Below are 13,981 nucleotides of genomic sequence, written 5' to 3'. Positions count from 1 at the left end.
TATCTGTAGCAGCTGAAGGAAGGACTACTCAAGTTGAGGGCTGAATTTATGTTTTTTTATGTTGACTTTTGATAGTTCCACTTCAAGACAATGATGTTTTCCTCAGCACATCCTCAAACTCTGGAGACTCTTACTGTATATATACCTTAATTTACTGACTATAATTTTTCCTAGGATTGCTGGGGCAGGCAAAAGAGATAATAATAATACCTAATATTTGTTGAGTGCTTACTGTGTGCCAGACAATGTCCTAAGTGATTTACACATACTAATTTATTTAGTCCCCATAACTGACCCAAGTTATGAGGAGCAGATAGCATTGCTGTATTCACTTAGAAAGATGCAAAAAGTCTAAATAATTTGTCTCCTTGCTAGTAAGTAGGGAAGTTGGGGTATGAACCCAGCAGACAGATCCCAGAGTCCATATTGTTAAGCAGCATATATGTGAATGTTTATTCTTTAAGACATTTCTTCTTTAATGACATTATTCTCTAATATATTTAATTTACTTAAAATATTAATATTAATAACATATAACATGTAAAATACAATACTTAATATAAATGAATGGAATTTAATATATTTATCAAAATTTTAAGGAGAGCTTACTGCTTCCCTAGTGGCTTAGACAGTAAAGAATCTGCCTATAATGTAGGAGACCCAGGTTCCATCCCTGGGTCAGGAAGATCCCCTGGAGAAGGGAATGGCAACCCACTCCAGTATTGTTGCCTGGAGAATTCCATGGACAGAGATCCTGGTGGGTGGGCTACAATCTATGGGGTTGCAATGAGTCAGACATGACTGAGCAGCTAACATTTTAACATTACTGTGTGCCAAGCATTAAGCTTAGTGCAGGGGTGTAGCTTACTTTCTAGTAGGAAAGATGGACTTGAATAACTAATTATGAGCGTGATATGTGCTGTGAAAGCGAAGGAACATTGTGCTATGGGAGAACAGGACAGAGAAGCTGGTCTAATTGGGCTCAGGGAGAGCCCCCTTGAGAAAGGGACAGTTTAGCTGAGGCCTGAAGGACACACACACAGAGGCTAAACAAAGGGGAAGTGAGGGCCATCAGCAGCCGGGCACACCCTTCCCTGAATGCTTGAGGAGCTAAAGGAAGTCAGTACAGCTGGAGTTTTGAGAGCGGAGAGGGAAATGAAGTGAGGTGATGATGGAGAACAAACCGGTTTCTATAAGAGAGGGCCTCGGGTGCCAAAATAAGGATTTAATATTTTGGCAACTGTTGAAAAGATTTGAAGTGCAGGGTTTTTAAGACTGTTTCAGCTGCAGTGAGGAGAAGGGGAAATCAACGGGAGATTGTTGTAGTCTTCCAGGGGAGAGGGGCTGAATGGGATGGGTAACAGGGATATTAGGAAGTGGATGGCGTCAAAATGTGGCCAGGAAGTGCAATGAATAGAGATCTCGGTGACTGGATGGATGTGAAGGATGAGAGAGAAGGAGGAGTCAAGGTTTCTGGCTTGAACAAGATTTTGATCATGGAAATAGACATGGATAATAGAAACAGGACAGATTTGGGTGAGGGGACTGATGGCTTAAAGAATGAAATTTCAGGGGTGCTCAAATGGAGGCAGTCGTGCCTGGCAGGCAGTTGGACTGTAGATGTCTAAAGGTGAGAAAGAAGTAATGGGCTTAGAATTTAATCCTAAGATGGACATTTTGCGCATTTACCATTTCAAAAACTAGAATGGGCCTTTAGAAGTTTGTATATTAAAAATAGTGTTTTCATGGTGAATTATAACTGATGGTGTCAAAGCAGAGGATGTTTTGTAAAATAAGAATAATCTGTGAAACCATAACTACTTTGTATTTCATGGTGTTTTGAGGAATTAGAGGAGGAAAGCCTTTAACACACTCTTTTTACAAGAAAGATTGTATTTAGTGAAAGTAAAATTCAGTACTAGCACTAAGTTTTGGCACAAATGCCAAACTGGTGAAGTTCAACTTAATGAGGCTTGACCATAATTGTTAAGAGGCTTGAAGCGTTTGTTCTTTTTAAGTAAGTCCAAATCATTCCTTCCTCCATTTCTACCTCCAACACAATTTTTCCTACACCATTAACTTGATTAGCAATCTCTGTCTCCACATTACAAAAGTATGCTTTGTCAACCTTGGATAGAATAATGTGTCTTTAAATGATAGGAACTTAACAGGATTTTAATGTGGCGTATTTCCTACCCCTGGATGTAAAATGCTGTCTTTTCACGTAGTTGTGGCAGTGTTCCACTTACCATCACCCCAATCCTTGGCCCTCTAGATGTAGATGAGTTAAAGGAAGAGTACACTTAGTTTAGAAGAAGAAAAGGACTCACGGACATCCTTTTCTCAAATTCTACATCATTTACCATCCGTGAGGTGTTTTTTTGGCCAATATATTATCTTCCATTGTGAATTTAATATTCATTACTGCAAGGAGATCCAACCAGTCCATCCCAAAGGAGGTCAGTCTTGAGTGTTCATTGGAAGGACTGATGTTGAAGCTGAAACTCCAATAATTTGGCCACCTGATGCCAAGAACTGACTCATTTGAAAAGACCCTGATGCTGGGAAAGATTGAGGGCAGGAGGAGAAGGGGACGACAGAGGATGAGATTGTTGGATGGCATCACTGACTCGATGGAGATGAGTTTGAGTAAACTCCGGGAGTTGGTGATGGACAGGGAGGCCTGGTGTGCTGTGGTCCATGGAGTCACAGAGTCAGACATGACTGAGCAACTGAACTGAACTGAACTGTGTATTTAACCTTCAGCAACCAGAGTTGCTCCCTATAATCCTTGGTTCTAGCATCTTTCCTGGCTTCCCTCTCCTTTTCTACTAGAGCTTTCTGGATCTTTCAACTAAGGCTCTCCAGATCTCACATAGACTACTTCTTAGTACAATCAATGCTCAAGAAGACTCAAAAAATACTTTTCTTTTTATTGTGGTAAAATATACATAACATAAAACTTGCTATCTTAACTATTCTTGAGTGTAAATTCAGTGATGTTAAATATATTTATAATGTTGCACAATCATCACCACCATCCATATCACAAGGAAACTTTTAGAAAGTAATCTTTGCCTTCTAACTTGCTCTATGAGGCGAGCATTACCCAAACACCCAAACCAGAAAAAGACATTTCAAAAAAGAAAACTACAGAAAAAAAGAAATAAAAAATAACAAAGAACTGGAAAAAGACAAAAAATAACAAAAAAAGCAAACTACAGACCAGTATCTTTCCTGGATACAGATGTAGAAATCCTCAACAAAATATTAGCAGATCAAATCTAACAATGTATAAAAAGAACTATGTACCACAACTGAATTGTATTTTTTCCAGATATGCAAGGCTGATTCAGTATTTAAAATATCAGTCAATGTAATCCACCACATCAACAGGCTAAAGAATAAAAATCAGATGATCGTATCAATTGATGCAGAAAAAAGCATTTAACAAAATCCAACACTCATTCAAGATGAAAATTCTTAACAAATTAAGAATAGAGAGGAACTTCCTCAACTTGATTTTAAAAAATCTACAAAAAAACCTACAAATAACATCCACTTGGGAATCCCCTGGTGGTCCAGTGGTTAGGGAACTAAGATCCTGCTAACTGCATGGATAAATAAATAAATAACATTCCACTTAATCGTGAGAAACTATATACTTACCTTTAAGGTTGGAAAAAGGCAAGAAGTCCTCTGTCATCACTGCTATTCAATAACATACTGAAGGGCCTAGCTAGTGCAATCAGATAAGAAAAGGAAATAAAAGGTAAACAGATTGAAAAAGAACTAAAACAAACCTTAACTAAGAAACAAAGATAAGCACCTCGAGTCCATTTTAGAATTGGTAGACTTTCTTTATTGCATATGTATTTTCTATTTCAAAGATTTCTACACTTATCTTTATTGTAGCCTTCCATTTCCTTTGGGTTTAATTTGCTGTTCTTTTTCTAGCTCCTTAAGATGGAAGCTTAGATCATGTGGATTTTCAGTCTTTCTTCTCAGATATATACATTTAAAGCTATAAATTTCCCTGTAAGCCTTGCATCAAAAATGTTTTAATATGTCATATTTTCATTATCATTTATCTTAAAATATTTTCTAATTTCATTGCAATTTTTTCTTAGACTTACAAATCTATTTAAAAATGTATCCCTTAATTTCCAAACATTTGGAGATTTTCTAGTCTTCTTCCTGTTATTGGTTTCTAGTTTGATTCCTTTGTAGTTGGAGAACATAGTTTGTATGATTTCAGTCCTTTGAAAATTTTTGAGACTTGCTTTATGGCCCAGGCTTCCCTCATAGCTCAGTTGGTAAAGAATCTGCTGCAGTGTAGGAGACCCTGGTTCTATTCCTGGGTCAGGAAGATCCACTGGAGAAGGGATAGGCTACCCACTCCAGTATTCTTGGGCTTCTCTTGTGGCTCAGCTGGTACAGAATCTGCCTGCAATGCGGGAGACCTGGGTTCAATCCCTGGGTGGGGAAGATTCCCCTGGAGTAGGGAAAGACTACCCACTCCAGTATTATGGCCTGGAGAATTCCATGGACTGTATGGTCCATGGGGTCACGAAGAGTCAGATACTACTGAGCGATTTTCACTTTCACCTTACGGCCTAACATATGGCCCATTTTGATAAATATTCATATACTTTTGAAAACAACAGTATAAGGTCATTGTTCATTGTAAATTCTATGTATGTCAATTAGGTTAATTTGATTACTTGTGTTATTCAAGTCTTTTCCCTTTTTCTGCATCTTTTTTGAGGCTTCCCTGGTGGCTCAGAGGTTAAAGCGTCTGCCTCCAATGCGAGAGACCTGGGTTTGATCCCTGGATCGGGAAGATCCCCTAGAGAAGGAAATGGCAACCCCTCCAGTATTCTTGCCTGGAGAATCCCATGGATGGAGGAGCCTGGTAGGCTACAGTCCATGGGGTCACAAAGGGTCAGACACAACTGAGCGACTTCACTTTCACTTCTTTTTTTTTTTCAAGAGGATATTAAATCTTTTATTGATTACACATGATAATGGATGGTACACAAGCTTCATTCCCATCTATAACTTTATCTAGTACCATAATTCAATTTAGATATATTGCATAGGATATGCCAACAATCATTAATAACCAAAAAAAATTTTAAAAACTCCATGACTTTGCATGGGTGACCCTTTTAATGGTGAACTCCAGGTCACAACACAGTAACTGTCAGTTCAACTACACCAAGATTCTGAAGACAACAGCTTCTCCACCAAGCAGGTTGTAAATAAATTTCAAGTGGAACCTGGCATCACCCTGAAGGAATTCTAACTTCACACTGTTGGGGTAGTTTACCAAAATGGCTTCAGAGTAGACTAACTTTACACAGCACATTAAAAAAAAAAAAAAGACATTTATTCAGCGTCATGATCAGACTATTACATTTAGCAATCAACAGCATGGGTGCAAAAAAAAAAAAATCTACATTAAAACCCTTTGTTGGAATGCTTTACACTTTCCACAGAACAGAAACTAAAATAACCTGTTATACAATTAGTCACAAGTACAGTCCTGGAGTTTTTTGCCCATACACATGAGTATTGTCTAAAACATGTCTTCTTTATAGCAGCTAGGCCCTGCCACCACTGTGCTTGGCTGAGTTCACAAATCTGTTGTAACCTGTAGCTTCCCTGTCACTTCTCTGGCTCTCCTCTCCTGCTAAGCTTTGTTTCCTGGCAGTAATTAAAACCTTCTGCCACTGCCATAGCTACTGCTGCTGCTGGAGCCACCATAGCCACCTTGGTTTCGTGGTGTGGCAAAGTATTGGCCTCCACCACCATAGGGGCCAGAACTTCTGCCTCCAAAGTTTCCTCCTTTCATGGGTCCAAAATTTGAAGATTGATTGTTGTAATTGCCAAAATCATTGTAGCTTCCGCCACCTCCAAAATTGCTTCCGTCATTACCAGATCCATTATATCCATCCCCACTGCCACCATATCTGCCACCACCACAGCTGCCACCAAAGCCACCTCGACCACTGAAGTTTCCTCCACGACCAAAGTTGTCATTCCCACCAAAACCACCTCCACGACCGCCACCAAAGTTTCCAGAACCACTTCGACCTCTCTGGCTGGATGAAGCACTAGCCATCTCTTGCTTAGACAGGGCTTTTCTCACTTCACAGTTGTGGCCATTCACAGTGTGGTATTTCTGAACGACAATCTTGTCTATGGAGTCATGGTCATCAAAGGTTACAAAAGCAAAGCCTCTCTTTTTGCCACTGCCTCGGTCAGTCATGATTTCAATTACTTCAATTTTCCCGTACTGTTCAAAATAATCTCTCAGGTGATGTTCTTCAGTGTCTTCTTTAATGCCACCAAGAAAAATCTTTTTCACAGTTAAGTGGGCACCAGGTCTTTGAGAATCTTCTCCTGAGACGGCCCTCTTTGGTTCCACAACTCTTCCGTCCACCTTGTGTGTCCTTGCATTCATGGCCGCATCCACCTCCTCCGCCGTGGCGTATGTGACAAGCCCGAAGCCTCTGGAGCGCTTGGTGTTTGGATCCCTCATTACCACACAGTCTGTGAGCGTTCCCCATTGCTCAAAATGGCTCCTCAGACTCTCATCGGTTGTTTCAAAGCTCAATCCTCCGATGAAGAGCTTTCGCAGCTGTTCGGGCTCTTTGGGAGACTCTGATTTAGACATGATGGCAGTGGAGGCGGGGAAGACTTCAACGATGCTTTCTCGGAGGCGTCCACAGGCAGAAAGCCACTTTCACTTCTATCAGCTAATGAAAGAAGTGCTAAAATCTCCAATAATGATTGTGGATTTATCCATTTCTTCTTTTAGTTGTCAACTTTGCTAAATATATAATGAAATTTTGCTATATTTTTTATAAATTACTTATACATTCTTTAGTGTGTTACAAACTTGCGACTATTTTATTTGATCATTAATTGACACTTTTATCATTATGAAATGTCTCTTTTAATCTCTAGAAATATTTCTTCCCCTAAAACCTGTGTTGTCTGATATTAATATAGCTACACTAATTTTCTTTTCGTTAGCGTTTCAGTTCAGTTCAGTTCAGTCGCTCAGTCGTGTCCAACTCTTCAACCCCATGCATCGCAGCACACCAGGCCTCCTTGTCTATCACCAACTCCCAGAGTTCACTCAGACTCACATCCATCGAGTCAGTGATGCCATCCAGCCATCTCATCCTCTGTCGTCCCCTTCTCCTCCTGCCCCCAATCCCTCCCAGCATCAGAGTCTTTTCCAATGAGTCAACTCTTCGCATGAGGTGGCCAAAGTACTGGAGTTTCAGCTTTAGCATCATTCTTTCCAAAGAAATCCCGGGGCTGATCTTCAGAATGGACTGGTTGGATCTCCTTGCAGTCCAAGGGACTCTCAAGAGTCTTCTCCAACACCACACTTCAAAAGCATCAATTCTTTGGCACTCAGCCTTCTTCACAGTCCAACTCTCACATCCATACGTGACCACAGGAAAAACCATAGCCTTGACTAGACGGACTTTTGTTGGCAAAGTAATGTCTCTGCTTTTGAATATGCTATCTAGGTTGGTCATAACTTTCCTTCCAAGGAGTAAACGTCTTTTAAGTTCATGGCTGCAGTCACCAAAAGTCTGACACTGTATCCCCTGTTTCCCCATCTATTTCCCATGAAGTGATGGGACCAGATGCCATGATCTTCATTTTCTGAATGTTGAGCTCTAAGCCAACTTTTTCACTCTCCACTTTCACTTTCATCAAGAGGCTTTTTAGTTCCTCTTAACTTTCTGCCATAAGGGTGGTGTCATCTGCATATCTGAGGTTTACATGACATATTTTTTTCAATTCTTTTTTGTTTTTTAATCTTCTGTCCTTACAATTGTCTCATTAATAGCATAGAGATTTTGATTTTTTATCCAAAAGCAATTTTTTCTTTTAATTGGAGTAATAATCTATTAACATTTAATGTAATTATTGAAATGTTTATATGTACTTTCTTGTTTCAATTTCTGTTTTTTATTACTTTATTTCTCCTTTCTTCTGTTTTTTGAGGGGAGGAATAAAATACTTTTTATTATTCCATTTTTCCTCCTATTTTAGCATACTGGTTATTCACTCTTAGAGGCTCTGTATTATTTTATGTTCCTTCTAAAAGGGAGGCAGTTAATACAGACAAATCACCTTAATATGTCAAGGGTTAATTTATTAGCTTTGGTCTCTTTTGGTTTTGGCTTCAGTACCAGGATGAGGTCTTTCTGAGGTCTGGATCAGAAGTCTGAGTGTTGCTATTTCACTTTGGTGCACCTTGTACTCCCACCTCATTAATACCACAGGGCTGCAAAAACTGCACAGTGCATCAGTCTCCCAGTTGCTGCTTTCTATTAGGTTTGTTGCAGTCTCTGCTGTCTTTGCTCAGCTTAGGAGCTGTCAGACAGCTCAAGGGGAGATTGCATCTAGCCTTTGGGTTCACTTCTCTGAAATTTCCTTCTCTCTGGGATTTTACCACTTAAGTCCCAGCCACTTTGGCAACTTCAAACTCCAATCTGGCTTCTTTGTGCAACAGACTAGTAAAGTAGCGGCCTCGTACTCTGTTCCTTGCCCTGTGAGTTGAGCCAGGGTGAATATGGAGGTCATGTTGATGTGCCCACCTTCTCTTAGGGATCATCTGTGTTGGTCACTCCCCAAATTCTTTCAAATGGTGTGTTAAATATTTTGTCCAGCTTTTAACAATTTTCATTTTGTTTAATGAAAACTACCATGTTATGGCTAGAATCAAAAAGCACCCCCCCCCTACTTTTTTTGGCCATGGCATGAGGCATGCAGAATCTTAGTTCCCAGACCAGGGATGGAACCCATGCCCCCTGCTGTGGAAGCACAGTGTCTTAACCACTGGACTCAACGTTTTTCTTTTTTAGATGCAAATATTGAATTATAATGTTGTATACTTGAAAGCATCACTACGAACAAAGCTAGTGGAGGTGATGAAATTCCAGTTGAACTATTTCAAATCCTTACAGATAATGCTGTGAAAGTGCTGCACTCAATATGCCAGCAAATTTGGAAAATTCAGCAGTGGCCACAGGACTGGAAAAGGTCAGTTTTCATTCCAATTCCAAAGAAAGGCAATGCCAAAGAATGCTCAAACTACTGCACAATTGCACTCATCTCACATGCTAGTAAAGTAATGCTCAAAATTCTCCAAGCCAGGCTTCAGCAATACGTGAACTGTGAACTTCCTGATGTTCAAGCTGGTTTTAGAAAGGGCAGAGGAACCAGAGATCAAATTTCCAACATCTGCTGGATCATGGAAAAAGCAAAAGAGTTCCAGAAAAACATCTATTTCTGCTTTATTGACTATGCCAAAGCCTTTGACTGTGTGGATCACAATAAGCTGTGGGAAATTCTGAAAGAGATGGGAATACCAGACCACCTGACCTGCCTCTTGAGAAATCTGTATGCAGGTCAGGAAGCAACAGTTAGAACTGGACATGGAACAACAGACTGGTTCCAAATAGGAAAAGGCGTATGTCAAGGCTGTCTGTTGTCACCATGCTTATTTAACTTATATGCAGGGTACATCATGAGAAACGCTGGACTGGAAGAAGCACAAGCTGGAATCAAGATTTCTGGGAGAAATATGAATAACTTCAGATAGGCAGATGACACCACCCTTATGGCAGAAAGTGAAGAGGAACTAAAAAGCCTCTCAATGAAAGTGAAAGAGGAGAGTGAAAAAGTTGGCTTAAAGCTCAACATTCAGAAAACGAAGATCATAGCATCTGGTCCCATCACTTCATGGGAAATAGATGGGGAAACAGTGGAAACAGTGTCAGACTTTATTTTTTTGGGTTCCAAAATCACTGCAGATGGTGACTGCAGCCATGAAATTAAAAGACGCTTACTCCTTGGAAGGAAAGTTATGACCAACCTAGATAGCATATTCAAAAACAGAGACATTACTTTGCCAACAAAAGTCCGTCTAGTCAAGGCTATGGTTTTTCCTGTGGTCACGTATGGATGTGAGAGTTGGACTGTGAAGAAGGCTGAGCGCCAAAGAATTGATGCTTTTGAAGTGTGGTGTTGGAGAAGATTCTTGAGAGTCCCTTGGACTGCAAGGAGATCCAACCAGTCCATTCTGAAGGAGATCAGCCCTGGGATTTCTTTGGAAGGAATGATGCTAAAGCTGAAACTCCAGTACTTTGGCCACCTCATGCGAAGAGTTGACTCATTGGAAAAGACTCTGATGCTGGGAGGGATTAGGGCAGGAGGAGAAGGGGACGACAGAGGATGAGATGGCTGGATGGCATCACTGACTCGATGGATGTGAGTTTGAGTGAACTCTGGGAGTTGGTGATGGACAGGGAGGCCTGGCGTGTTGTGATTCATGGGGTCGCAAAGAGTCGGACATGACTGAGCAACTGAACTGTACTGATACTTGAAACTAACATGACATTATATGTCAATTATATATCAATTAAAAATAAATGAAAGATAACATCTAATTTTTTTCTTTTTTACATTTTGCATACTCTATAAATAAAAAATCTAAAAGAACTCAAGTGACTGAAATAAGGAAATTACAAAAGCATAAAATTTGAATTATAGATCACAGAACTCTAGTCATAATCTAAGACTGTCCTCAAGTCTTCTGGACTCAACATTCTGCCCAGATCAGATACTCTTCCTGTTGCATCTTCAGTTTGGTTCTTTGGCAGAAGCTTTGTACTCAGAGGAAGCTAACGCTTGTTCTCTGAATGTCTATGTAAAAGTTATGTGATCCTGGACAAACCTCCTCCTTTTACCACTTTAGGTTTGTCGTTAATCAAGAAGAATTACCATCAAGGTCCACCTGCCGTAAGTCTTTTCAGGAACAAGCCGGACAAGTGCTTGCCCTGGCTTCCTAAACAGAGGCTGGTATGAGATCAGTGTAGCTGAGAAGGCAAGGTTCACAAAGGTGCCACCCCCCTACAGATGTGGGTGCTTTAGCGATTTCCCAGCTCTTGGACAATTTCTCCTTATGCTCTATTTTTCTTTTCTCCCCTTAATTGGAGTTGTAGGTTAGTCAAAAATATGATTTGTCTTTCCTTGTTCTTCTGGATCAGACTGTTTTGATCAGACTGATTCCCAGAATGATTAAGAATACAGATGTTTGAGTGGAAAGTTAGTTTGGGGAGAGCTGACTGGCCAGGTGAGCCTGACCAGAGAAGATTCCTTATAGACAGGCCACAGAGGAGCTCAAACTATTAGAGAAATTTTGTTCAGTGTGTAATCTGAATTAAAAAAATCATTAATGAATGGCATTGAATTTGGACAGCCAAATGGATATGTTATGATCGGAACTCCACAGCCTAGCATACCTTCAGGACTTTCTGCCTTAATTCATGTTTCTCCTCCTAGAATTCCATCTGTCCATATTTATTGAACAGGTACTATGTGCTGAGAACACATAGGAAGACAAGAACATAAAGCCTATAATCTAGTAAGAGTGTAGATCCTTCCAGGGAAGCTAATTTAACAATATTTTTCATCTTCCAAATGTACATAACTTTTGACCAGCTATTCTACCGATTAGTCACATGTATACATACAGGCTATAGACTAACTAGGAAAAGTGACAAATATACAAATAAATGCAAAGTACATAACCCTGAATTGAGATAGTAGTGTAAAGGGAAAACAGGTGTGTCTTTCAAAGTTCTGTAGGAGAAAAAAAAACAGAAACACACACACACACACACATATATAGGGGAGAGGGAGGTATTTATCACAAAGAGTTGGCTTATGTGATTGTGGGGCTGGCTCGGCAGATCTGAGATCTGTAGTGCAGGCCATCAGGAAGGGCAGGCTGGAAAATCTTGGGTAAGAGCCGATGCTGCTCTTTACAGGCGAATTTTTTCTTCCTCAGGGAAACTTCAGTTTTGCTCTTAAGACCGTTCAGCTGACTGGACAAAGCCATGCAGCAGATTGTGAAGATAATCTTCATTTACAGCCAAGTGAAGTAGATGTTAATCATATCTGCAGAATACCATCACAGCAACACCCAGATTGGTATTTGATTGAATAACTGGGTGCTGTAGCCTAGTCACATTGATACACAAAATAAACCTGCCCAAGAGGGTTAAAAATGTGTTGCTTAAGATTCATTCAATGCAAGAAGCTGAGAAGGGCGTAAATAGTGAATGTACTGGTTTTCAGCCCAGGAAAACCAGAAGTAGGATGGGGTGCTTAGGCTCTGGCTTTGACCCTCCCCTCCAAACTCAGGCTGCTTGACCAGATGGCACAGCTGCTCTAGCCTCATCTCTATGAGGAAGAGAGAAACAGTCTCTTCCTGCCATTGTCTTTGAAAAGTGGGAAACTTTTGAGATGCTTCCAGCGAATGTCCTTTACATCTCATTGGCCTCAACTGGAGCTCCAGAATGCTCAGGGCCCATCTGGCCATACCAAGGGATAAATCATTTTCTGCACAGCAATGGGGAACCGCGGTGTGTTGGGTTAAACAATCAGGACACACGTGCTGGGGATCGGATCCATTCCCAAACTATGAGAGTTCTACTCAATCGGGGAGGAGTGGAGTGGCTATTGAGGCCACAATGGGCAGTAAGGAGTGGGGACAGGAAGCATTTGGGCATCAAAGATGTTTCTCGAGGTGCTGGTTTCAATACTGGAGAGATGCCGGTTGTATAATGAAGCTGGATTGTGCTGGCTCACTAGAGCACACTGTGTGTGTCTTGTCCCAATTCTTTATTCAGTGTTGGGAATATTTATAACACAGAAATCGACAAAGGCTACAAATCAGTGTTGTTTTTTTTTCCCTAGGGAGGCTTGCCTGGAAAATCCCATGGACGGAGGAGCCTGTAGGCTGCAGTCCATGGGGTCACTAAGAGTCAGACACAACTGAGCGACTCTACTTTCACTTTTCACTTTCATGCATTGGAGAAGGAAACGGCAACCCACTCCAGTATACTTGCCTGGAGAATCCCAGGGATGGGGGAGCCTGGTGGGCTGCCGTCTATGGGGTCGTACAGGGTCGCACACAACTGAAGCGACGCAGCAGCAGCAGGGAGGCATTTGTTAAACATTTACAACACATAGGATAGTACCATGCCCCAAGACAGAGGCCTACCAGAAGAAGACCAGGCTTGGTCTCTATTTCTTTGTCGGGATCCTGCTCTTTTTTTTTTTTTCAATTAAGATGAAATTCTCAAAGCATAAAGTTACCATCCTCTTCATCATTTTTGAAGTTCACTCAAGCTCATAGGTTGTTGTCTCTTTTTTTTTTGTTATTCTTTTAGCCGTCCCATGCAGCTTGTGGGATCCTAGTCCTCCCACCAGGGCTCGAACCTGGGCCCCCTACAGTGGAAGCACAGAGTCCTAACCACTGGAATGCCAGGGAATTCCTATATTTATTCTTTATTATAATATTTTATTTTGAGGACAGTGATATATTGACATGGTTTAAAATTCACAAGGTACAAAAATATATCCAGTAAAAAGTCTCCCTGCCCCTACTGTCCCCCAGCCATCCAATTTCCTTCCCTAGAGAATACCAATGTTATGAGTTTTTTGGTATACTTTCTGAAAATTCTTAAAGAAATAACAAGTTCTTAGACTACTTAAGTTCTTACACATACACTCTGTTTTTCTTCATGTAACAAATATGTTGAAGATGGTTCCATCCCAGTGCATACAGAACTTCCTTATTCTTTTTTACAGTTCCATGTAATCCATATACACATAAAACATTGTTGTGAATTACTTTGAATATACTTCCTTTTGTGTATATATGTGTAGGACCAATTCCTACAAGTAGAATTGTTGGTCAAAGGTTATGCCTATTTGGAAGCTGGAAGCCATTGTTAAATTGACTTCTGTTGAAACTGAAAGAAAGTGTTAGTTGCTCAGTTGAGCACAACTCTTCGGGACCCCATGGACTGTAGCCCGCCAGGCTTCATTGTCACTAGGATTCTCAAGGCAAGAATACCGGAATGGGTTTCCA

At 40.6% G+C, this 13,981-nt stretch overlaps 1 protein-coding gene across 1 annotated transcript; it reads right to left on the bottom strand.

The window, feature by feature from the left end:
* Window positions 1-5,370: 5,370 nt before the first annotated feature.
* On the bottom strand, window positions 5,371-6,699 carry LOC109566711 (heterogeneous nuclear ribonucleoprotein A1-like). The gene has a single exon (XM_070800083.1). The coding sequence runs from the start codon at window positions 6,680-6,682 to the stop codon at window positions 5,720-5,722; it is 963 nt and encodes a 320-aa protein (XP_070656184.1). The 5' UTR covers window positions 6,683-6,699; the 3' UTR covers window positions 5,371-5,719.
* Between the last annotated feature and the right edge of the window lie 7,282 nt (window positions 6,700-13,981).

This window comes from Bos indicus, chromosome 12 (assembly GCF_029378745.1).
Source record: "Bos indicus isolate NIAB-ARS_2022 breed Sahiwal x Tharparkar chromosome 12, NIAB-ARS_B.indTharparkar_mat_pri_1.0, whole genome shotgun sequence".
In the NCBI taxonomy this organism is placed as follows: domain Eukaryota; kingdom Metazoa; phylum Chordata; class Mammalia; order Artiodactyla; family Bovidae; genus Bos; species Bos indicus.
The sequence above is the reverse complement of the archived record's forward strand: the minus strand, read 5'-3'. Positions and strand labels throughout refer to the sequence as shown.

Excerpts from the sequence above, each read along its gene's own strand:
- LOC109566711 (XM_070800083.1), bottom strand. The coding sequence starts at position 6,682 with ATGTCTAAATCAGAGTCTCCCAAAGAGCCCGAACAGCTGCGAAAGCTC.